At 40.3% G+C, this 24,701-nt stretch overlaps 1 protein-coding gene across 5 annotated transcripts in view; it reads left to right on the top strand.

Moving 5' to 3' along the window:
* Nucleotides 1-42: 42 nt before the first annotated feature.
* TSG101 (tumor susceptibility 101) overlaps nucleotides 43-24,701 on the top strand; it is a 36,953-nt gene continuing 12,294 nt past the window's right edge. For 2 of the 5 annotated variants that reach the window (XM_038180770.2, XM_038180771.2), the window contains exons 1-4: nucleotides 17,351-17,506; nucleotides 20,348-20,432; nucleotides 22,620-22,685; nucleotides 23,233-23,396. In XM_038180770.2, coding sequence (XP_038036698.1) covers nucleotides 17,465-17,506; nucleotides 20,348-20,432; nucleotides 22,620-22,685; nucleotides 23,233-23,396 — 357 coding nt within the window. In that variant the 5' untranslated portion in view covers nucleotides 17,351-17,464. Of the gene's footprint in view, nucleotides 349-4,637; nucleotides 4,769-5,002; nucleotides 5,077-5,124; nucleotides 5,283-6,376; nucleotides 6,462-7,037; nucleotides 7,101-8,029; nucleotides 8,194-9,221; nucleotides 9,358-10,684; nucleotides 10,810-11,380; nucleotides 11,487-12,591; nucleotides 12,763-13,709; nucleotides 13,884-14,423; nucleotides 14,509-15,128; nucleotides 15,253-16,472; nucleotides 16,634-17,350; nucleotides 17,507-20,347; nucleotides 20,433-22,619; nucleotides 22,686-23,232; nucleotides 23,397-24,701 lie in introns of those variants that run through there. The other 3 variants (XM_005028415.6, XM_038180753.2, XM_027459307.3) reach the window with 3 other exon arrangements.

Genomic DNA, 24,701 nt, shown 5'->3' on the forward strand with positions numbered 1-24,701 from the left:
TGAATGTTCTCCAAGAAAAATTCTTCTCTTGTTCTCATGCAGCCAGCAAGAATGTATGAAAAATTGATGGAGTCGCTTACCACTCAGAAAAGAGCTGAAATTCATTGCTGTCTCCTACAGTTTAGTCTTCTAACCTAATTTATATTTGAAGGAAGGAACATGCATTTCAGAATGGTAATATAAACAAGTGTACAAGCTGCCTTTCATCTCTTCCAATGGGAGTACGGTGTTTCATCCTGCAGTTTCATATGCAGCATCCTTCTCGGATTCTTCTATTCCCATGTGAGAAACCTGAACCTCCTCTACTGCTCTCTGCTGTGCAACTGTTTACTGCTTTGACAGTTGGAGGTAAATAACAATGATAGTTCTGATTAGCTAGCACTGTGAACTACTTCCAAATAGATAAATGAATACCCATCATCAAATTGAGCCCATCTGCCCCTCTTTCCTTGAAAAGGGAACACTTGCACACTGTTGTGCTTAATATATATATATGTGTATGTGCATATATAAAGTCACTTAGCATTTGATTGGTGCCCAACCAGTGCTCTGCTTTGCAGGCATGAAATCTTAGCCTGTTTGGTCTTACCTTGTATGGAATCCCCCTGAGATTTTTCATGCACCTTCCTAGTTCTAATCAGTCATTATTTTAAAGCAAATATATTCTGGTCAGGCAGATGGAAATTTTACATTGAGTTGTCTTAATCTGGCCAATAAAGCTATACCTCTCTGGAAGCAAGGAAAGTATTTTATTCAGATTAAAAATAATAATAATAAATAATTAAAAAAAAAAAAAAAACAAAACTGAGGGCAGTTTTTAGTTTTAATTTTAAATGACATTTTAATTCCATAAGGCAGAACTGTGATTTAGTCATCCAATAAATGTTCTTTTACCTACTAGTTTAAATGCACATGGAAACATTTATTTTTCCACGAACCTAGGAATCCAAAAAAATTCTGACATACCATGGTTAACGTACTTTGTGGGATTAAACTGAAAACAGAAAAGGTTCCTGAGGTAGTAATACACATCCCTAATTTAGTTCTAATCTCTCTGCTTGCAGTTAATGAGTGCTTTTCCCAAACCAGCTGATGCCTAATTTCCTTTGGGGATTTTCTCTATTCAAATGCAAGTTTTTTGTGAGTCTTTGTTTTTACCTATATCCTTTTCCCCACATCGACAAATTTATTGTTTTTTTGTTTGGTTGTTTTTTTTTTACCTTGGATGTAACATCTGCCCACCTTCTCTGTGTTACTAAGTTTGAGAAAAGGCTCATCTGATGTCATCCCCTATCATACCATGCGTGAATGCAGCAACTGACAACTTAAAGAGAATTAAGAGCTTTGGTTTTGTTCCTTTTTCCTTAGTAAAGGCATGGGCTTGCTTCTGACTTGAAAAATACTTAATGAGGACAGTGTTGCAGGTTTTATAATACACTCAGAATAAGAGTGTATATGTAATCATGCTGAGCATAAGAGGATGTTTTTCAGTGCCTTGGCTATACTCCTCAACATTTTAACCTCTTTTGTGGACTTATTTATGGAAAGGTAACTAGCTCCCTTGAAGGATGCAACAAAGGATTTATAATGGTTGCTCTGAGTTTGTCAACTCCCTGTCACAATAATTCTCCCTGCCAGCTTCTTTTTTGGTCTCAGCATATTCAGTTCTTGTTCTGACAAAGTGGTGTATATGTTAGAGCAGTACACCTATTGGTTGACCTGCTGCCCTGAAACTGATAAAGGACTCTGCTTATAATTGCTTTTTGTACAGGAGAGACACTAACAGGAGGCAAACTGCTCTATCCGGTCTTTATTTTTATGGAGTGTGCAGGAATTTTGTTCCTGAGACCTCTATGGGGGTGTAAAATATGACTGTCACTGATGTATAGACAGCCTGGTCATGCAAGGTGAATCTTCAGAGTTCAGGCAGAGCGACGAGTTCAGGCAGAGCGACACACTCACTAACAGCCCTCTTCCCCCAGCCACAGTGTGCAAACCAGCAAACCCCTTATTCATATCACTTCTGCTTCTGTGCTGTGTGTACAAAGGGAAGGCAGCGAAAGCAGCATGCAGGAAAAATGAACCGTTTTGTGGAAGACTGATTGATGCCTCGTGCAGTTGGCAAAGAAGTCTGAAGTTGTGTGAAACTGCTGGTTAAAATGCAGTCTTGGCTGGGTTGTGCTTTTAAACTGATAGATAATGGAACAGTGATAAAATGAGCTAGTCATAGTATGGATTGTGCTCAGATCACATGGTTGTCCAGAACAAAGGTGAACAGTGAGATAAATGATGATTTTACCTGTGATATGTCCAGAGCTAAAGCCAGTTTGATGGGTTTTGTGAGGAAGCTGTTCCCCTGCCACTTGCAGTGTACTTAGTCTTCATTTATTCCCAGACCTTCAGTATCTGGGATGATCACAGAAGTATACTTCAGAAGTGGAAAATATTGCACATGGCATGTAGCTTCTGTAACTTTTAATTTCTGTTCCATTACTCTTAATTTGGACAGCTCGTTATTGCATGATTTTCTCCACTGGAGAAAGGTTCCTGACAACCTTTTCCTTTGGCTTTGCTCAAAGGTGGCACAGAAATACAGAATGCCCAAGGTTAACCAGAAGATTAAGGCCAGTGTCTGAAGTATGACATTTTAGGACACAGAAGATGATGCATTTTTCCTCTTATGTAAAACTGAATAAAATTCACAGGCCATGTGCAGTACAACTAGCTCCATGTTCCAGGAGCCTCTCATTTTATTTTGCTCTCTCCCTCAGCACCTGTGAAACCACAGCTTATTTTCTGTCTAACTGGCCATGTCTTCTATCAAGTCTCAAAGCAAATATCTCAGTATTATACACTTAGTGCTGACAAAATGCTGTTTTTGAATACACAGGGCAAGCTTTTATGGAGATAGGAGCTCTTAATTTATTAAGAGTTTGATATATTGGTTGCCTGTTCAATAGATACCAGTTTAAGGAAGTTGCTGAAGCTCAATTGGTAGTAATATATGCAAAATGCTATGGGCATACTTAGAAGAACACAGTATTACCAGTCCCGCTGGCTTTACCAGATGATTTGTGTTTAAAGTAAATATGTATGTGAAAGCTTTTCTAGAGCAGAGACAGTGCTGGATAATGTAAGAGCACTGTGGTGGAGACTTGCATATGAGCTGCTGGGCAGGCAGATACCATTTTACTGTCTTGAAACCACCCACATATGGCTTCAAGATGGGGCTAAGGTAAGGTGTGTTTATCTTCATAACTGCATTTACCAGAACACCCCTGTTGCTCTTGGAGCTATCAGTAGCTCTCCAGCTGTCCAAATTGAACCTCACTATCACCAGCACTTCTCGCCTGTGTCATACTGCAGTGAGTGTGTACGCATAGAGCAATGAAGCCAATAACCTGCAGAAAACATCTCTAGGAATGGCAATTATACTGCTAGCTTTCTTTTTGCTTAATACAGTGGGAGGTGCTGGGTTTGGGGAGTCAGGAGCTAGCTTCCAAAGCTGAAATACAGAAGGGAATTTCAGTAATGAAAAGGTAGAAATCAAGTCTTTAACCTGTGCAACCTGGTATAACTACTGATTTAAATTAAAACTATAATTTTCATCAGATCAGGTTGGGCTTATAATAAGACTCTGCCATCTTTTGGAGAAGTATTTTTCTTAAGCTGCCTCTCTGGGAGCTTCTGCTCTGTATGTCAAGAAGCACTTTTGGAAATGGCAACCTGTGAGATGATGTGGGGGAGGAACTGCTGGAGGGTGGTGTGTGGGGTAGCAAGGCCATTATCTGTGTGGGCAGAACACCAGCTTGCTAGGAAGATATTTAATCACTGCAAGATTAGCTGGCAGTAGGATATGTAATTCAATATGGAGTTACTCCTTGCATATTATGTGTAGAGCAGATTTTGAGTCAGAAGGCACAGGCACTGTTCTGAATTTAAAGAAGAGTTCAGACAGTGAATATCAAGAAATCTGGCCCTGTAGTTTGGGTGCATGCTTAGTCAGGGATGACCTGTAAGCCTCACAATGATGGTGTACTACTCAGCCTTGCAATGACAGTGGTGTGTCACTACCAAGGGTATATTGTTACTGTTCCAGTTTCTACCATTATTTTAGCTATATTGCACAAAGTGCTACCAAGTGTCTAACCAAGATTCTGTCACCACGTGTCTAATACTACATATCTTTCAGATTTGCCTAGTTGTCTTTACAGTGAAATATAGAGAAATTAAATAATTAAATTTTTGAGACAAAAAATTTGAAAGGATCTTATTCTAAACCATTAGCCTCTGCTAGCATCTTTGTGAATGAAAGTGATTTTCAAGATGTCTTTTAGAAGTGTTTAGGAGAATGTTCATGCAGATCATTCTGTAACAGCTCATCTTGGGATTCACCATATTCCACCCTTCAAAAAAGTACACAGGCTTCAAGTCTGTGAGGCTGTCATAAAGGTAACTGTTGTATACGTCCCAGTCCAGAGTTCTCAGGTCACGATTCATCCTGCCACAAAACCCAAGTGGCCAAGGATACCTCTGACTTTGTAGAGAGGCTCTTTACCATAGCATTTTTGTAGGGCTTGGGGACTTGCTTGCTGCTGCCATTTTGTGCATTTTGCCCTTCGGTTGCTCTCGTGCAGGTTGGCAACTTCTGCACAAATACAAGCTTTGGGAAAGGGCAGGACTGACCGAAGTGAGGCTGCCAGGAAGGAGGAAAGGCATAATAACTCCCGATAACTCCTCTTCAAAGAGTTGGACATCCTACCTACAGGTATGACTTGCCACGTGTCTCAGTGTTTTACTGATGGGAGCAGCCAAACAGGCAGCCCAGTTGTAATGGGAAGAATATTGCCCTAACACCAACACTCGGCTGCTGCGAGGTGGTGTCATACGCCCCCTTACGCCTGTATTAATGCAGAAATAACTCATCGCCTGCCCGAGGGGGAGCTTCTCTGCCAGTGGGGTCTGGACACCCCGCCCCTCGCTGACTGGTCTGCAACTGGGTGGGTGCTGCGGCAGTAACGCTTCAGAAATATTTAGAGCGAGAGATACGCACTCATACAGGCAGTCCGGAGCTAAGTATGTACCTGAGCAGCGGTGACTCACGGGGACTTGCCACAAGTCAGCTTCCAGAAGTCAGCGGCGCCCCTCAGCGGCCCTGAGGCGAGGCCGCCGCCTGCCCTCACGCGGGGCCGGGCCGGGCCGGGCGGCGCTGAGGCGGCTGGGAGGCGGCAGCCGGCGCCATGGCGTTCGCGGCGGAGGAGCTGAGGAAGCAGCTGGGCAGGGTGCGGGGGGCCGCAGGGAAGCGTGGCAGGGGGCTGGGGTGGCGGGGCTCGGCCGGCTCCGCGGCCACGGGGTCGGTTTACCTGGCCGCCCTAAGGCTGTGCTGCAGGTGGCTCGGGTGTTCGTGGGGCTGGGGACGAAATGTGGGGGCGCGCAGTGGGACTTTGGGAAGGGCTTTCAGTGTCCTGGGGGCTTGTTTGGTAGCCTCTGCCTGCCATCTAGGGGCTCTTCAGGCAGGGAGTTGTTTTCATAGCATCCCCCTGAGGTAAAAACTTTTTAATTTTCGTAAGAGAAACTGAGCTATGCATACTTAAACGCCAGACTTGCAACTTGAGACATTCCATATCTGATACACCTCAGAAGGACTTTACAACCTATTTAATAGGAAAACAATGTATTTAATAGGAATATATCTTTTGTTTTATGAATATGGGGTCAGCTGGGGAGGGATGGCTTTGGTTCACAGCCAGGTGTGTCAACACTGAGGAGAACGTGTTACATGCAGGCTGCGTGGCTGCTCCTCGCCTGTGCACCTTTGAGTTTTATGCACTTGACTTTGCGGCATCCCGTCAGACCGAACACCAAGAAGCTGACTAAAGGGCATTTCTTGTCTGCAGCTTTGTGTTTTCGCATGCAAGGGGGAAAATAATGGTGTTGTGTAAGCAGCTCTAGCTATGGTTCTGGTGGGGGGGTCTTGCTGAGGAGCAGGTGGGTTTTAGGTGCTGCTGTGTGGCAAGTCTCACAGCACAGTGAGCCTTGTAGGGTGCTCAGGGCTGGCTCAGCCCCCTGTAGCAGCTGTGTGCTCACACAGACAAGGAGGAGGAATGGTATGTGCAGAATGAGGTCAGAAACTGAGCTCTTGTGTTGCGACAGCAGACCCGTGATTCTTTCAAAGCTTTTTTTGGTATCAGCTGTTTAACACATTTATCTCATGCCAAAGCTATTGATAATGCTACAAGTAATTGTTATCTGCCCCTTCTTTTGTTTCTAATTTCTCTTGGTTCCGTCTCCCTGTCTCTGGTAATGAAAGAAATGGCCTTTGAAAGGAAACTTTTTTCTGATTTTTTTTTTTTTTCTGTCTCTCTCTGCTTTTCAGTATAAGTTCAGGGACCTGACCATAGAAGAACTGAAGACTGTTAACAAGACCTACCCTAACTTCACATTCTCCATGAACACATACAGTAAGAAGTGATACAGTTACTTTGAATGATTCTTACTTGCCATCAATTCAGATGGTGTATAATGTGAATGTCTTCCAGGTGCATTCCTACCTGTATTCTGACTTGCAGCAAAATTCCTCTTGCTCTGTGACTATTTTTGAAGAAAGCAGATGTATAAAAAACTAAGTTTAATGTGTCAATAACTGTAGAAGATTGATTTTTTAAATTTCTTCATGTGTAACAGCATTTTCCCATATCCCATGATTCTATTTAAGGAAGTTTTATGTCTTTAGCTTGTCAAGTCTAGTATCTAGGTTCCTTCGGAAAGACTGAATGTTCTTATTACACCAGATTTTCAGACTAGTGATATCCTTAGTTTTACCAGCCCAGTCTTCATTAAGATTCCATTAAGGAATTACCACAAAGGAGGCCAAGGCGGGGGGGAAGGAGGGAGATGATGGACAGATGGACATGATGGATGACACTTTTGTAACATTGGTGACTAGAGCAACGTATTTGATTTCTAAAGAAAAAATAGCAGTGTATATTTGTAGTTGTAGACGGGATTGTCATAATCATTTTGATTTTTAATTTCAGCCTTCAAAGATGGATCCCAGAAAGACCTCCTGAATTTCAGTGGTACAGTTCCAGTGAAATATGGTAAGAGTAATTGAATGTAATTTCCTTACTAGTTATGAATCTAATTATAGAATGTGCTGGGTACCGCCTCCCAACAACATACCATACGGATTGGTCATGGAGAATCTTAGAAAAACGTGTGGCTGAAGTAGTAGAGATGGCTTTTCTGCTCTGGCAGCCAGGTGGGAGAAGTGGGGAAAAAGCAAGAGTGCTGCTACTCATTTCCAGCAGCCAAAATGAGTTAAGTTTGCTCCTGAATGTGTTGTAAATGAAGTGGAATGTTAAAATCAAACATGAAAACCATGCCTCTAAATTATCAGATTAAGCTGTGTTAGAATGCATATGCGAGATGAGGTACCCTTTCTCATGTTGGGTATGGTCAGGGCTAATGTACACATGCTATAGGATCAAATACCCAAGAATGTGAATGAATACAAGTCTGTGTAGTGCCTTTGGGATCCTGGTACTGCTGGTGTTGGTTTCTGAACTGTAGCTTCATTAAAGGTGGCTATAAAGGATTTTGCCTAAATTGGCAGAAGCTGCTTCTGCTCCATAAACAAGTATCTTCATGCACACACAAATGTTGAAATAAGGTGTTATAAGATAAGTCAATTAAATAAATAAATAAATCATATAGTGTGACAAATTTATTTGCCTAGAAAACTGGACACGTTGGTTGACAGAGAGTACCCAAGGGAAAAAAAAACAACAAGGAGAAAAATAAACTTACATTAATCAAGACTCAATCAATGGCATGTCAAGTTGATCCAGACAAGTCTGCTTTTGTAAAGTGGCCTAAGTAACATAAATGCTTTTGAGTGCAAAACTAGAAAGTGATCTGTCTGGCTTTTTTTCTTTGTTATTATGAAATGTGAATCATGTGCGTGCACACCTGTTTTTTGTTTCTTCTCAGTGCAGAGGTTGGTAATGATTTTGTTTGTGTTGAACAGGTAACTCCTATAACATACCTATTCGTCTGTGGATTTTGGATTCTCATCCCTTTGCTCCCCCCATTTGCTTCTTGAAGCCAACTGCGAACATGGGCATTTCAGTGGGAAAGCATGTTGATGCTCATGGCAGGATTTATTTGCCCTACCTGCAGAATTGGAGCCATGTAAGAGGGGCAGCAGGGGAAGGAGGTGTCCGGGAATGATGTCTGATGTTATACATGTATGGAGAGGGGTGGATAGGGTTTGGGGCTTTTTGTTTTCTGTGTTGTTTGTTAAATGTGTAATGATTATGCAAAGAGAAGCAGAATGTTAGCACCTCTTGAAATTACAGCTTTCAGCCAGTATGAGGTGATCATAAGGAAAAATGCAGTTGATTCTAAAGACAATTATTTTAGGCTGAATAAAAATGGGATTGAGTTTGTTACAAAGTATTGTAAGGCCTGTGTGGACATTTTGATGTTTTCCCCTTTGTTTCAGTGAATAATGAATAATAATAGTAGACAAACTGAGTATCCCTGGAAGCTTCAGTGGAAGTTCTGATTTTTTGGGGATGTCTTTTTTCAATAGAACTATGCGAATCATTAGAACAGAGATTCAAAAGCCAGTGCTGTTGCTAAATAACTTTATGCACCATTAAATAACTTCCTGAAATGTAACTGTGTCAGGCCAGTGAAAGTGATTTAATGAACACTAGTTTTTAAAAAAAGGATAGGATATATTTTCCATGATTAATAGAGAAATTCCCATGGGAATTGTTTCTATTGCTCAAACATCTACTGTCTTCTTGCCTAAAGAAGAACTGAATCACCAAAGCTCTGCTCAGTTAAGCTCATCTAAGAAGGAAGCTGTCTTTCCTCTAGCTAAGATTTGCCCTGTTTATATTATTTGACGTCGTTAGATCAAAGGCTTTCGTATGTCCGTGGATGCTTTCAAAAACTAGTTGCACTGGTCATTTAAATTCTGTAATTCCTTTTTGTTGCATTCCTTTTAAGTTGTCCTCCTGTTTGAAAAGCATCTTCTTAAAAAGTGATGCTTTTCTTTACCTTAAATCTTTCCATGTTAAAGGTGTCAATATTTATAATTTTACCAGGTTTTGTATAGCTATGGCACTTTATGAAAGTGCTCCCGTTTACAACTGATACTGGTATGTGATAAAGCTAGTCAACTGTTTTGTCATCTTCCTGTATTTCAGCCTAAATCAACTATTGTTGGATTAATCAAGGAAATGATTGCAAAATTTGAGGAAGAGCTCCCTCTGTATTCATTGTCATCTTCTGATGCAGCCAGGCAATCAGAACTTCTCTCCTACATTGCAAAGATTACTGAAGGTGTGGATATTTTAATATATTGGTAATGTTCTAACACATTGTACTTATTAATTATTGTACTTATTAATTTATTGTTATTACTTAATAACACAAAGATGCCTGCGTAACGCTAATGTCTGAATTTTTGGTGCTTGCATGTCCACAGTTATTGGTGTTTTCTCTTAAGCACTTCTTGGAATAGAGAGCTCAGACTCTCTTTACTTGAATACGCAGTTCGTTTTGGTTATTTGCATTTAAGCCCACTGCAGACAAGTGCTGCAGACTTAGCACTACTTGTTTGTAGGAAATTACTGCAAGAAAATTCATTGTGAAATCTTGTGAAAACATGATTTTAGAATAAACAAGTTGATTTTACTCCATCACAGTCATTCATTCCCTCAGATCTCACGTGCTCACGCTCTTACATCGGCAATCACAAGCCCTGAGACCTGGGGTGCAGCACTGAGGACAAGGAGTGCTAGTGTTGAGGCTGCATTGTGTTTCTTGGGTTCTTCTCGTTAAGTGGTGGCAAGCTGATTTTGGTCTTTTCTTTTACACCCTTCAGGAGTGGATGCTCTTTGGCATCTTTTGCCTCACTGTTTTATCTCACCTATTGTAAGTCTTGGGCAAAATTCCTGAATTTCATAATTCTCATGATTTATGTATCTGGGTATTCTATGGCTCCTGTGCTGTTCTTCATCTTGACACATACTCTTCAAGTCAATCCTTTCTTTTAATGAAATCACAGATGATCATCTGTTGCAACTAGGGCAAATCCTTCCCTTTGAACCCTTTTCTGCTGTTTCGTCTGGTAATTGTGTACACAGACACGTTTGTGAGCACGTGTGTATGCAATACATATTTCAAATCAATTGATCAATCTTAATGTTTCTGCTACAAATCTCTGTGTGTTATACTCAGAATGGGAATTGTTGCATTACCAGTACCATTGGCTCAATGACCTCAGGTCATTGTATTTTAATCAAACTTGATTTTGAATGTCTTTTCAAAATTTTAACTTTTTTACAAGATTTTCTGATCCTGGTATATATTCATGCCCGTAGCAGTAGCAAAGGGAGTATTGTTTCTATGGTCTTGGTGTCTAGCTGCTGCTTATGGTTATGCTCATACGTTCCATTTAGTGAGAAAACATTCCTATTGAGAGAGGAGTGTGTGTGTGTTATACCTTTGCAGTTAGGATGAATTTTCCATGGTTAGACTGACCACTATTTTGAAGAAGCTTACATAAGTTGGTTTAACTGTAGCCGTGATCCTTTACAAAGCATCGATACTTGTATGGATGCAGTATGGACTAGCTCATCAGTTTGTGTTTTCCTTTTAATTGTAGGAGAAACTGACACGAAATCAAAGAGTAAAACTGGTGGGGACAAAAATGGAGGGCATTTCAACAAAATTACTGTGGTTGGAGCTGGAGATCTTGGCATCGCCTGTGTGTTAGCGGTTGCAGCAAAGGTATGTAATTAATATGAATAGCTACAGACCTTATTAATATAGAGGCTCCCAACCTAGTTCTTAGTGTCTGACACAGAACTAGCTCAGCATTTTCAATAGTTGTGTCACTGCTTATGTCATTGGCCTCTTCCCTTCAGTTAATTTATGGATGCACAGAAGCATTAGTTTCTGCTGTTTTCTCAGTCAGCTTTTGTAAATACAAAGGGTTGAATTAGGAATTCATGTACTTTGAAAATCCTTTGTTAACAGGTTGTTGCCTAAGCTGTGGCCTGTTAGAATTGGCATCTCCTAGTCACCTGGAAAGGGGGTTTATAGATGGTCTGCACTGTGTTGCAGGCTTTCTAGAGATTTTTGTGTTAATTTGTTTCATAATGCCTTATTTTCCAATTCAGCTCATTAAACTAATTCTATTTTTCTTGTGATTTGTCAGTCATTTTGGTGAGGTCTCCCCATAATGCTGATTTAATACACTGTACAACAAATGCTGTTTTGAATTGGAGAAAGCTGTTTTTATTCCCACCGCTGGCAAGAACCAGTTGTGTTTTATTGTTAAACTGTGTTATTCATTTAGGGTGTTGCAGACAAGGTGGTTCTTCTGGATCTTTCTGAAGGTGCAGCAAAAGGAGGAACCATGGACTTGGAGATCTTTGCTCTGCCAAATGTGGAGATCAGCAAAGGTACTAGGTCTCATTGCTGGAATGGCTTTAGTCGCAGAGCTTGAGGTGATGTAGCTTGATACCTCTTCCACGGTAGAAGTTGGAACTGAACATCTTTCATCTTCATTTTTCCTTGCTTACCTGTGGTGTTTTTATGTTCCTTGGACCCTCCATGAGACAAAATTGGGCAGGAGATTTTCACATGAGGCTTCTGATGTGATTTATCTTAGAGTGGGGACAGGGATGTATTCTGGTTTCACCAAGCATCTTACCTGATTATTCTGTTTCCACCTGACATTGCCTGTGCTACATCCTTTGATCTTACCTTGCAGATTTTTCTGCTAGCACATTTTTTTTCCTGAACTCTGCTTGTTGAACTGTACCACAAATCTCTGTTTGTCTTTTGTGCACCTGTTACATATTTATGTTTCTCTGTGAGAGTGCAAGCTTGTATGTTGTTGCTGGTGATGCTATTAGTAGTGTCACAGTGTTACTAAATGCTTCTGTACTGTAACCTGTTAGTGTGCTTATGTCTAGGTTTGGGGCAGGCTGGTATTATGGTGTTTAGTAAGGTTACACTTTGTAGGTACAGTAGGCCTTCGCTTTGGCTACAGCTGGTTTCAGAGGTAGTATTAGAAGCCTAACATAAGTAGGCTTTTGGAACTCTTACAGCTGTCTACACATCCTTAATTGAGCTAAAAGAACAAATAAAGGATAAAGGAATAAAGTCTCTGCCCTTCTTTTACAAGTCAGAAGAAAAACAAAGCAACCTTTTCATGAATCATTTTTTTTCCATTGCCAAGAAAATTACGTTTGGAAAGCTTATATGTCAAAACTGTATATGTGTGTCCGGTTTGTGCTTTATAGCCTTGGGCACACTTCAGTCTTTCTTCTGTGTTGCCCGCTATGAAATGGGAAGAGTGGTTCTATGGGAGAGCTGTGTTTTACAAGTGCTGTGGAAGTGCCACATGTTCCAGATTGGGGTGGTGGGGGTAAGACACAAGGGGAAGAATCCCTAACTTAAGTTGCATGCTGCAATTAAGCATTTAGGATAGCATTTTGTTTTGCATCTGAAACTTGATAAAGTAACATAAATGTTTAAAACACATTTTATTTTTATTTCCAGATTTTTCTGCTTCAGCTGATTCCAAAGTAGTGGTGCTGACGGTTAACTCTCTGGGCAGTGCTCAGACTTACCTCGATGTTATACAAAGCAACGTGGACTTGTTCAGAGGAATTATCCCAGCAGTATCACACTACAGTCAGAACTCTGTTCTGCTTGTTGCTTCCCATCCAGGTGCGTTGGTACTTCACCTAATGTTCCGTCTCTGCAATGGCTTTCTGTTTGGGCTGTTTTAAAAGTATATTACTTCAGATTGCACCCACTTAGTCAGAAGTTCTTGCTACTCTGAAAGATATTTTCCTTTTCAGCATTGAGCAGGACACTGTCTTTGAGGGGGTTTTTCTTAACTGTTACCAAGATAAAAGAAAATAGTGTACTTTGTTTTGTTTAAAAGGTATGTATTTCTGCATATTTCTGTATGTAGCTTAAATGTCTCTGTACCTACAAGATTAGCATCCATTAGCTGCTGTCTTGTCAGCTGTTTTATGTGTGTGTTTCTCCTGTGCAGTAAGCATAGATGTGTGTGTCATGTGCCATGTGATCAGACTCGCAGACTACTAATATATTTAATGTGGTGTCACGAGTAAACATTGCAGCTGTATTTTTGGGGAAAATCTAAATCTGTTGGGTCAGGAATATTGTGAAACAAGAAAAAAGAAAACATAACTTAAAGGGCAAGAAGTATGTGTGACCTCGTCTGTCCTGTAAACAGGCTGAAGACACTGCCAGCCCTTTTCTATTTTTCAAGTGCTTCTTGGCCTTCCTGTCATTTAGAGCTGTGGAAATGCAGAAAAGATCTCCTGCCTTATCTGGGGGAAGAAACTCTGGCTGCATTAAACTTTGAAGCACATGAGGGCTTTGGTATAGGGAAGCATAGTGACTCATTTTGAAGTTTCCCTTGATTTCTCTTAAAACTTCACTTGGTCTGTGAATCTTCTTTGCCTCCTCCCTGTCTGACCTGGTGTTTTGGTTGAACAGAACTACTGAAGTGTTCATGCATGCTTTTGCCTTTTCTAAAAAAAAATAAGTCCATCCTGTGTTTTGTAGCTGATTAATAGTTGGCCGTTGGGCTGAGTTTTGATTGATCCTTTATTGTCAGCATATTTTTCTTTCACGCATAGTTGAAGTAATGACATATGTGTCATGGAAGCTGAGTGCGTTTCCCAAAAGCAGAGTTATTGGAGTAGGTGGCAATCTGGATACCGAGAGATTTCAGTATACGCTCGCAAACCTTTTGCAAGTACAGGCACTGGGAAAAGATGCTTGGATTGTTGGTGAACAAGGGGAAGACAAAGGTAAAGTCATACGGTGTCGTGACTATGAGTATTTAATGTTCTGGCAGTACGTAACTAACTGAGAAAAGTATTGAAGGTAGTCACGAGCAGGGTAGTAAAATTTTCATAATGTAGTTCCAAAGAGTAATATTCTGGTCTGTGACCAAGTCTGTAGACCTGGGGTGGTTGTAAAACTATTTTACATTAGTCACAGTTGAAAAAAAAAAAAAATACAACCTTGAATGCTTTTTAATTAGTGTAACGATGTAGATTAGATATATTGAAAGAGGAAGGAAGTGTGGTATAATGTATGGCAGGCTACTGCTAATGTAAAAATTCTTGCCTATTAATTCATTTTTAAGCAAGTGTCTCTGGTCAAGTGATACTTCAGAGTTTTATTTCATCTGTATAGAAACCCTTAGCAGGTCATCAACTACATTTGTCTTGTTATGGGGGAAGGAACCTTGCCTTTTTTTTTAATTTTATTTTCCCACCCTATCTAATCCATATTTTAGTCACTGTTAAGATGTAGATTTAAACACTATGTTTGTTTCTATCTAGTACTCTCATGGACCAGTTGTAAGTCACATGCAAATCAAACTGAAACAATGGTTGCTCAGAATTCAAAGGAACAGGTGGCTAACAGGTAATGCCATTATAATCTTAGGGTTTTTCCATCGTGTTCAAACACTTCAGGTTTGCAGGGGTTTTGTTTTTCTTCAGTTCTTTGTGAAGAGGAGGAAGTTTGCTCTAAAATGTTCACACACTGAGTATCTATGTGTGTCACTCATTTTTCTGTAAGTGCATATACCTGCTGATTTTCTGATGTTTTTAATAATGTCTTGTCATTAGATAACATCACAGATGCAACAAGATTTGTAGGATATACATAAGAACATCTGAGCTGCCAGTTCAATTATGTCCACTTAAAAAAAAAAGGGGGGGGGGGGAGGCAAGCTTTCTGGTGTGCTTTTCTCAGAGTTTGTGCAGAAGCAGTTTACTTCAAAGTGAAGTAGAAGTTTCGATCAATTTACTTGATTTATTTATCCACTCCTTGACAGAATTTTTACTACTGTGGGTAAAATATTTATTAAAAATTTCTTGAAAGAATGTTGTTATTCTCTTCTGTTGTTTCCCAAATAAAAGAGTCATGTTTTTATGAAATGCGTATATGTCTGTAGGGTTTTACATATAAACCAAAAAAAGTAATAATTTAAATAATGAAAATCTAAACATTGTTTTCTCCCCTTTTTGTGGTTTATATAGAGCTATGGAAATCCTAAAGGGAAAAGGTCAGAGATCTTGGTCTGTTGGGCTCTCAGTTGCTGATTTGACTGAGAGTATACTGAAAAATAAAAGAAAGGTTCATTCGGTATCCACCCTGGCAAAGGTAAATGGGTTATTTAATATCTTCTGGTTGGCACTGTAATGATGTTATTTATACTGGATAGCCTCTGTTCAGAAGTAGCGCTGTTCTCATGACTTTCTTCCAACAACCACCTTCAGTTCTAGTCCAAGTGAAGCATAAACCAGTTCTTGTGTTAACCTGAAACCAATATTAAAAGTGGATTGTTTTACCTCAAAATATAAATGTTTAGATGGAAAATGTGATCAGGGTTGCTGACCAGCTCCCCAGGAACAGCTGGATTTGGCAAACGGAGAGAAATGTGTCACGATTTAAGTGCTCAGTGTTGAATGTAGATTTTTGTGGGGACCAAAAGAGTTCAGTATCATTTATGAAAGTGTACGTTTTCTTACGTTATTTTATTTGACAAGCTTTGAAACAGCTGTTCTTGTTACTCCTAGATTCTTTACATTGAGGAGATTATTAAGCTACATTTAATTGTAGACTCGACTTTGTGTGAAGTTTACCCAAGAGGCTTCATTAAAGCTCTAAGTCATTTCAAATGAGTAAAAAAGAGGCAGAAGCATTTATTGGTCACTTCTATTTACAGGACTTGGACGGGTTGTTCATTCTCAGTGCAGGGAAGTTGAGCACAGAAGGCTGCTCACTGTAATCAAGTACAGATATACAGCTCATTTCATCATTGTGTTTTCAAGTGAAGTTTTAAATTCTTTCTGAACTAAATGCAAAAGTAGAGGAGTCTCTTAAACTACAGTTAAACTTAGTAGTTAGACTAACTACAGAAAGTAAAATTTCACGTACAGATCCTAAAAAGAAACAAAATCAATCATGTAAACTTGAGCTACAATGATGTAACTTTGGTGAAGTCTCTCACAGAATGAATACATGATCAATATTCAAAAAAATATTCCCAGGAGAGATTTTTGTTTTCCCAAAGAAATTCCTCAGCTAGATTGTATCTTTTAGCTTAGCCTGTGTCGTAGAAGTCTAATATATTTATATTGGGAAACTCTTCCAAGTGTGGCACAATTCAAGATTGTTTTTAATTCACGCTGTAATATCTTACAGTTTCTGTACAGTAAAGCATTGCACAGGATCTAAAAAGTGGAACGTGAGCTATATAAAATCATGCCATGTGATGAAATATCTTTGCTTAATTACCATTATCAAGTTACTTTGTGGTTCTTTGCTTCAGATAAAGATCAGCAGAAATAAATGACAGTGTTCTTTGCATGCTGTTTCAGGGATGTTGCAATATAAACAGTGAAGTATTTTTAAGTCTTCCATGTATTCTTGGAACCAGTGGAGTGATTGAAATGGTCAAACTAGAAGAAGATCCATCAGTGCAAGAGAAACTGCAGAGCAGCGCAGGATCAATTCACGACCTTCAGCAGCAGCTCAAACTGTAAGCACCAGGAAAGCCACAGTGTCTGCTCACAGAAGATCTGCTGGGCACAACTGGTTGCTTGGTGTATACGGTTTTCTATATAAGACAAGATTATTATTTTTTTTTAATTTGCCTACAGCAGTGCTTTCTTTATTTGGATTTGGTTTACATACTTAAACACTGCACTACCCAGTACAAATTTCTGACTTGAAAAGTGCACTTTAGATAACCAAACCCTGGAGATTAATGTGCAAGAATGCTTTATGTAAATTCAGGTGGTATTTTTCTGTAGTATTTTCTTTTTCCCCAGCTGATTATGGCCTGATTCTTGGGTTATTCCTAACTTTGCAACTCCAGAGGACACCGTCTAGGACCGGAGCTTACCCAGCTCCTTGGACACTCCAGCAAGAACCCTTCCTCCTTGTTCTAAGTGCTGCCTGAGGGACTTGTGTAGCACAGGGCTGGTTGCAAGGCAGCTTGTGGGGGCAGCAGGGGCTGCGCTTTGGGAGCTTGGTATTTTATATTTAATGTCTAATGTCAATGGACTCCATCCTTGTGGGTTGTGAAGCAGGGGGGTAAAAGCCTGATGTAACAGTACGCTGAAAAATTACATATGGATTTCTGTTGTACGTTTAACGATGGTCTTTCTGGCCGTGCCCGGTGTATTTGTGGGGGCGTCCCTCAGGGGGAGCCACGCACCACAGCACTCAAATGGTGGCGGGGGGAGGGTGAGGTGAGGCGGGGCGGGGCCGGGCGGAAGGCCCCGCCCCGGAAACGGCGTCAGGGCCGGGCGGAAGCGGCCGCGCGGGCGCTTCCTGTTTGGGCTGGGGGCGGGCGGGCGGCGCCGCCATGGCGTTCTCGGAGAGCCAGCTGAAGAAGATGCTCGCCAAGGTAGCGCCGCGACGGGACGCGGCTGCCCACGGCCGCGGGGGGCGTGGGATGAGGAGGGGAGGCGGGTCGGGGGGCCGCGGGGGCGTGGGGAAGGGGAGGGAGGCGCACGGTCAGCTTTGTGCCTCGGGACCCGCAGGCGGGGGGAAGGGGAGGCGCGGTGCCTGGCCGGCCGTGACGTGACGGCCCCCGAGGGACCCAGAGGGGCCCATCTCCAGGCACCCGATGGAGCTGTGGGCTTGGCTCTGGGGGATGCTGTTGTGATGAGGTTCAGTCGTGGTGTTCACACAGAGTGAACGTGGCACGCAATAGATGAGGACCTGACCAGAACTGGTGGTCCTTCACCTGCAAAGGGTCAGAGGCACCTCCTGTTGTCAGCTCGAGAAGCAGTGCTGAGTGCTAGCTCGGTGCCAGCAAGTGGCAGTGTGCGTTTGTATTCCCCTGTCTCCCATTAATGAATGACTGGCATGCCAAGGAAGGGAAGAATCAACGCTGACTCCACGTCCTTATCTCTTTTTCATTCCACCCTGCCTCACCCCCATTTTATAGCCCCCAGTGCCATCTGACTTTCTGTGGGTACGTTCAGTGAAAAGTGCAGTGAATCAAGCAGTTCAGGAAAAGTGAAGTTACTAATTCAGCACTTGCCTGTATTTTTCAAGAATAGCTCCACTTTCTGTTCTGTAGAGGAAATCTGAGGAGTAGGCGTAGCCATGTGTGAGATACCAAAACACTGAGCCCCAGCTTGGGCGGAGACACACGTAGCTCAATTCGAGGTGTTGACCTGCTGTGTGAACCTGGCAAGCTTCATCTCTTTGCGGCCTGTTACCTGATATGTAGAATGAGGAAGATGCATTTACCATCTGATACTTGAGGAGGAAAAAAAAAAAAAACACACTTAAAAATCAAGAGTTTAAAGTAATCAGTTTTAGTTACGTTTATAGAGATCACTAAGGTCTTGCGTTTTCCAGAAGGATTTTGGCATTTCTTGGAAATCTTCAGCTCCTTACTAGATGAACACAGAAAAAGATTGTCTTGTAATATCAGTATTAGTGTGTCTGCTAAGCCAGCATGCAGTTTTTTGTCTGCTTTTTGATTAACCTGACCTGGGACTCTCGTACTACAAGTGGACTTAAATCCTTATTCCAAATCCTTATGTTTGCTAGGAGCTTTTGTTAGTGAAAACCTGTTCTGGTTTTGTTCTTCTTGTTCTTTTGATTGTGCCAATCTTCTTGAGCCTACATCCTGTACTATAAGGTATGTTCCTATAAACGATATAAACAATCCCCTCTTTTCTTTTTTTTTTTTTTTTCACATGGCTGGAGAAGTGCTCTCCCTCCTGCTGTAGAACCACATCTGGTGATGGGGGCACGCACTGCCCTTCTCCAGCCTGGCCTCACTCTGCCCTTGTTAGAAAGTTTCTGTTGGGGGTGATGGGATTGTTTTGTGACAGATTTCCTCTTTCATATTAAAATTTGAGGTACTTTTGACTTGCTTTCTGGGTTACTAAGCTGGTACTGGGGGAAGGCCTCAAAATTGTCTTGTGTAAATAGATATTAGGTATTCGTTGACGAGTAAAATCCTGGAGTTGCAGCTTTTGGTAGACTAAGGTGTTAGAGCAAGTGACGGGGCACGTTCAGCCCACCTCCTCAAGTAAGACTTGTGATGCCCAATGTTGGCATCTTTGTCAGCCTCTGTAGATACTGGAAACAAGTGTTAGTTTCCAAGTTTTACAACTCAAGAGTTTTTCAGAGCAAAGGTGACCCTTAGCCATGGCACCAGGCTTTGCTCTTGGATAATGTTGGAATTAATTTGTTGCATCAACATGTGTTGGGTTTCAGGCCGCATTGTGGAGGGTTGTGAAGGGTTGCTGTCTGTGGTCCCTGAGGCACCTGAAGGTTGCCTTTTTACAGAGCTGCACTACCTGGTGAAACCAGCTCTCTGCTGGCCAGGAGCATCTCCTCTAGTGTCTGGGGGTTCTTGTTCTGAGACTTAAATCTGGGCTGAGACTCGCTCCCTGCTCCCAGAGAAAGCAAGTGGATGAAACTGGTGGTGTTACCGATAGTATGGTGCCTTGAAATGTCTGCTTTTTTGTTGGTAATAATAATAGCAATTGATTAATACTGTAGTATGAGTGCTACGAAAGTGGTCTGTGAGGTTCAAATAGTATATAGCTGTGCATCAGGAATACTTAAAATGTCATACTATTGGTTCAGAGATGCAGGTTTTGTTTTTGTTTTCTGTTTTTTAGATCCACAAACTCTCTCATGGCTGAGTATTCTTTTGTTTCTCATAGTTATCCTTTGTTTTCCTCATATTTGTATTACAAATTGTATTAAAAACTTTAAAAGTGTGTGAAATTCTTTAGAGCTTTTCTACTTTGTGGTTATTCTGTATGTCCAGAAGAGGATTCGATAATTTTCCGTGCTTTTCTAAATGACGTAGATTTAGTTTTATTGATGATGATGTGTGGGTAGTCTTAATTTCACTCAGAAGATATGTGTTTGTCGATTGGAAAGGTATATGGCAGTTTGTTTTGCAGAATTTCTGATAAATACTATGTCCCAGTATTTGGCTTTGCTTAAAATGTAACATTGGTTATGGTAGAACATCAATGAAAATATGATAGCTTTCCCAAAATCACTTGATGTATGGACTCTTATTTGAGAATAAAAGCATCCTAACGTGTTAAAATTGGGTAAATTATATAGGAAGTGGAGCCCAGAAGAATGTCCATATATTATCAGTATAAGCTCTCATAAACGCAGGTTATTTTGTGAAACAAAACCAAATTAAATTACAGTGAAGCTTTATGATGTAAAAACATTCTTTCTCCTTGTTTTCTAGTATAAGTACAGAGACCTCACTGTGCAGGAGACGACCAGTGTCATTACTCAGTACAAGGACCTCAAACCTGTTATGGATTCATATGGTAAGTCTGCGTGACAAATTTTTTGTTACTGAATTGTTGTTGTTTTACATATATTTGGTAGCTTTTGTGGGAATGAAGGAGATTAAAGCTAGAATATGGAATTTTAAGACGATCTTTATGATCTTTGACATCAACACTTCCTTGGAAACAGACAGTAATACAGAGAAGTTAGCTAATATGCCAAGGAGTGTTGCATTTCACCACAGTTAAAATTTGATTGCTCAGAGGTTAGTACTCTGGAGATTGCTGGTATGTTATAAATTGTGGGGGTTTTACCCCGCTGAGCAGCTAAATTCCACCCCAGCTGCTTTCTCACTTCCCCTCATCAAAAGAAGAGGGTTCAGCTGCCCAGCAGGTGAACCAGCCACACAAGTTGAGCTTTGCTGTGATACAGAGACATTTTTGGAGTTCTGTCTATTTAGAAAATACAGTAAGATAGTGTACAAGTACTTCATTAAAAATGAATATTTGTGGCAGTGCTTTAAAGCATGAGGAAAGCAGTCATGCATATAGAAAACTGGTATGAGAGGTTTTGTAATGTAAACAGTGACTTAATAACAGTTAACAGTGACTTAAACAGTTTTGTAATGTTAACAGTGACTTAATCACTCTTTATTTTAAAGGCTTTGTGTCAATTTCAGTACATTTAAATGCTATTAGGGTCAGTTTCAGGGGGTTGAGAGTGTGATTTCTCAAAATAAAGTGAGCCAGCATAGCTGCTGAGGTTACCTTCCTTATGATCACCTTCTGTTAGGCCCTTGCACAGGCTGCATGGGAAAGCTGTGGCTGCACCATCCCTGGAGTTGCTCAAGGCCAGGCTGGATGGGGCTTCGGGCAGCCTGGGCTGTTGAAAGGCGTCTCTGCCCGTTGCAAGGGTTTGGAATTAGATGACCTTCCAACCCAAACCATTCTGTGATTATTTCTGTCACCTGTAGGATTCCTCTGTGAGCCAGTTCATATTAATAAAATATGATAAAAAAAAAATTATAGTACTTTGCTTTCTAGATTACAGTCTGGATCGACAAGAATTGAGGAGGGATGTAGGCAGGTAGAAGATGAGTTTTAACTTGAACTGCTCCAAGCCAGCAGCTGTCATGGAAGTAATATATATATTAACAATAATAATATAACAGTAATAATAAACTGTGCAGTGGTCAGAGAATCAAAAGCAATTGAGAAAAGGCTGTGGTAGGAATCTCGTATGCAAGTTTGCAATTACGATAGAGTGATCCAAATTCCAAATAGCACTGAGCTGTAGCATGAAGCTCATTTGTTACCTCTCTCATCCTAAGCTTCCTTGGAAGGTTGAGCACAGAATTACTTACAGATGGCTGGTACTGTTTGGAGCTGTGAAATGAGTTATGAGAAAATGGTTACCTTGCTGTTGAGATAATTTTCAAGTTTGTAGTAATAAAGTAGTATATACCTACCATATAAATCCTGATATGTTCTGTCTACATTTGTAGAACATTAGCAAAATAATTGTATATGGTCAGCTACATTTGAAGTGTGACTAGAAGCTTTCAGAAGAGATTAAGAAAATAAATCAACTTTTGGTAATAAAACTTATTAAGCAAAGAGTAATCCATTGTTTTGAAACCTAGACACAGTGACTCAAAACTGAGATCAGGGTTCCTTTGCTTTTTGTGAACAAAGACCAAGATATGGCTGCAAGTCAACAGCTAGGTTTTTCTTCCTCTTCGGTGTACTATTTGGTTAAATTGCCTTTAATTGTGATGTAACAAATATAATAATGCCTGTGGCCAACAAGTTCTTGGTAGTCTTGCTGACATGATTGTTTGGAGAAAGCATAAGGAATTCTCTGTAATCCTCAGATAAAAGTTGTTTCTTTTAAACTGAATTGAAATTACCCTTGTAGCAGTTCTTATGATGAGCAATTTGAATGGTTCCTACGTATTCTACTTGGACTCTGAGGAGACAGTTTTATTCGTGGTGAAGGTAGCTTGACAGCAGTCAGTCAGTGTTTTCTCAGAAATACATTATTTGTAAGAGGCTAACTGGCTGTAGATGACCATTTACTAGTCCATAGATGTGGAAGAGCAGAACTTTTCAATATACTTACTTACAGGTAACTTCTGCATTTACACTAACAAATAGGATGTAATCTGAACAGAGATCAACACAATAAATGGGTTTCCTTTAAAAACACTATTTGTTCCCTTTCAGTTTTTAACGACGGCTCATCGAGAGAGCTGATGAGCCTGAGTGGAACCATTCCGGTGCCTTACAGAGGTATGCTATTACTATTATCAACATCGTCATCAATATTGCAACCATTATGTTCCCAAATCACATTTAAAACTGTTCAGATTTTAATGGTTCAACTTCACTACTTCCATGACCACTATTTTTGTGAAATCCTTTACTTAACCACAGTATATTTGTCCTGGTTTTGCTGTGGAATAAAATCTTAGCATACATCATTGCCTCTTCTTGCCTGTACAGCTCTGTAACATGTGTTTATCTTTCAGTGCTGCATGTTTTTCAACTTCTCTAATTGAGTATTGCAAACCACTTACTGCTGCAGCTAAGGATAATGCAGATTAGGATCTAGTAATGTTACATTGCAGAATAAATGAGATAATGTATTAGTGGTAAACAGTAATTGTAAATGAAAGTTCTGAGTTTGTCACCATATCAGGAACTCTTCATTTGAGTGTTTTTAGTAGATGCTGTCTTCGACTTGTGTCAGTGCAGTTGAATTTATGGATGATAGAAGTTTTAAAAATCAGAGTACAAAAGAACAGGACTTCTAAAATCTTTCAAAACCTCTTTTTAGGTAACACCTACAATATCCCAATTTGCTTGTGGCTGCTGGACACCTACCCTTTCAACCCCCCAATCTGTTTTGTTAAACCCACTAGCTCAATGACAATAAAGACAGGGAAACATGTTGATGCGAATGGAAAGATATACCTTCCTTACCTGCATGAGTGGAAATACGTAAGTATAAGGAACTTGGAATTGTTAAATTCTCTTCTGAATTTCTTTAGATATTTGTACCATTTATAACAAACAGCAGTCCTATTTATTAGGCATCTTAAACCATTTATTTAAAGAATGCAACTGCTTATGGTTTGTAATGTCTTAAAGTTCCCACTGTTGTGTTCTCTGTTGCCTGGTTAATTTAATTTAGCGGCAGCTTGTCTGATTAAACAGAGCAGCGTGGGCTTCCTTGCCTGGCAGAACGCTGATATGAAGATAAGAATATTTACCGTGAGATAAGAGTATTTACTCAAGGCAAATTACAAATTCTGGCTGATATTAATCTCTGATGAAAATGGACTGCTGCATGAGCACTTGGACTACTTCAGGCAAACTTTGCTGGAGCTCTGAGTATATGTATGTATTTGCTTTACTAATAAAGTCATTGAGTAGTACAGGTTTCAGAGAAGTTTTGACCAAAACATGGATGTTTAAAGAAAATAAAATATTCTGACAAGGTCAGAAGAACATGACAAGATGTGCAGTTCTATCAAAAGTGATTAGCAGCAATAAGTGTAATAAACATGGGTGGTAGTTCAGCACTTGTATGGGAATACTGGAAAGATCAGCACTTAGGTCCCGCCCAAGCGGGAGGATCATTGAAGATGCAGATAGAGAGGGTGGTAAGAATAAAATAAACTTGTTTTTTGGATTACTGAGTGGATTGCAGAGGTAAGAAAATCAAGAAATACGGTGCTTAAACTAGTACTGCATTCACGAAACTTGCCTTTATTTCGGAGAAATGAAATCATTCCTATAAAAAAGTAGTTATAAACTTTGAGAAAACAAGTGTAGCTATACTTAAAGGACGTTTATGTGCAACTCCTTAAATGGGCTAGATTATTTTCTGTTGAGCCATTCTGAACTGGAGCAAAAGCTGTGTCGTATTAACTTGGAATGTCTCAAAACTTTGTGTGTTTTTTTTTTTTTGTGTGTGTGTGGAAGAGCTGATTTAAGCTTCAAGAAAATATTATAATCCATTATTGTGCAATCATCTGCAATCATTTATTGCCGTATGGTTGATATGGCACCATGTACTCACCAGGTTATTCTGGAAGTAAATGCTCAGAATCGTGTATTTCTCTATACTGTTTTGAAAACCAGTTAGCTAGGTTGCAATCTGTAAAGGAATCCATAAAGAAAGTTAAATATACATTTGTGCGTGTTTGTGTACATGTATACAAACAAATGAAAGGATGGCTTTTGGAAGCTGATAGAATGGTACCGTGTCGTTGTTAGTCAGGTAAACTGTCTGCCAGCAGA

Source organism: Anas platyrhynchos, chromosome 5 (assembly GCF_047663525.1).
Source record: "Anas platyrhynchos isolate ZD024472 breed Pekin duck chromosome 5, IASCAAS_PekinDuck_T2T, whole genome shotgun sequence".
Lineage (NCBI taxonomy): Eukaryota > Metazoa > Chordata > Aves > Anseriformes > Anatidae > Anas > Anas platyrhynchos.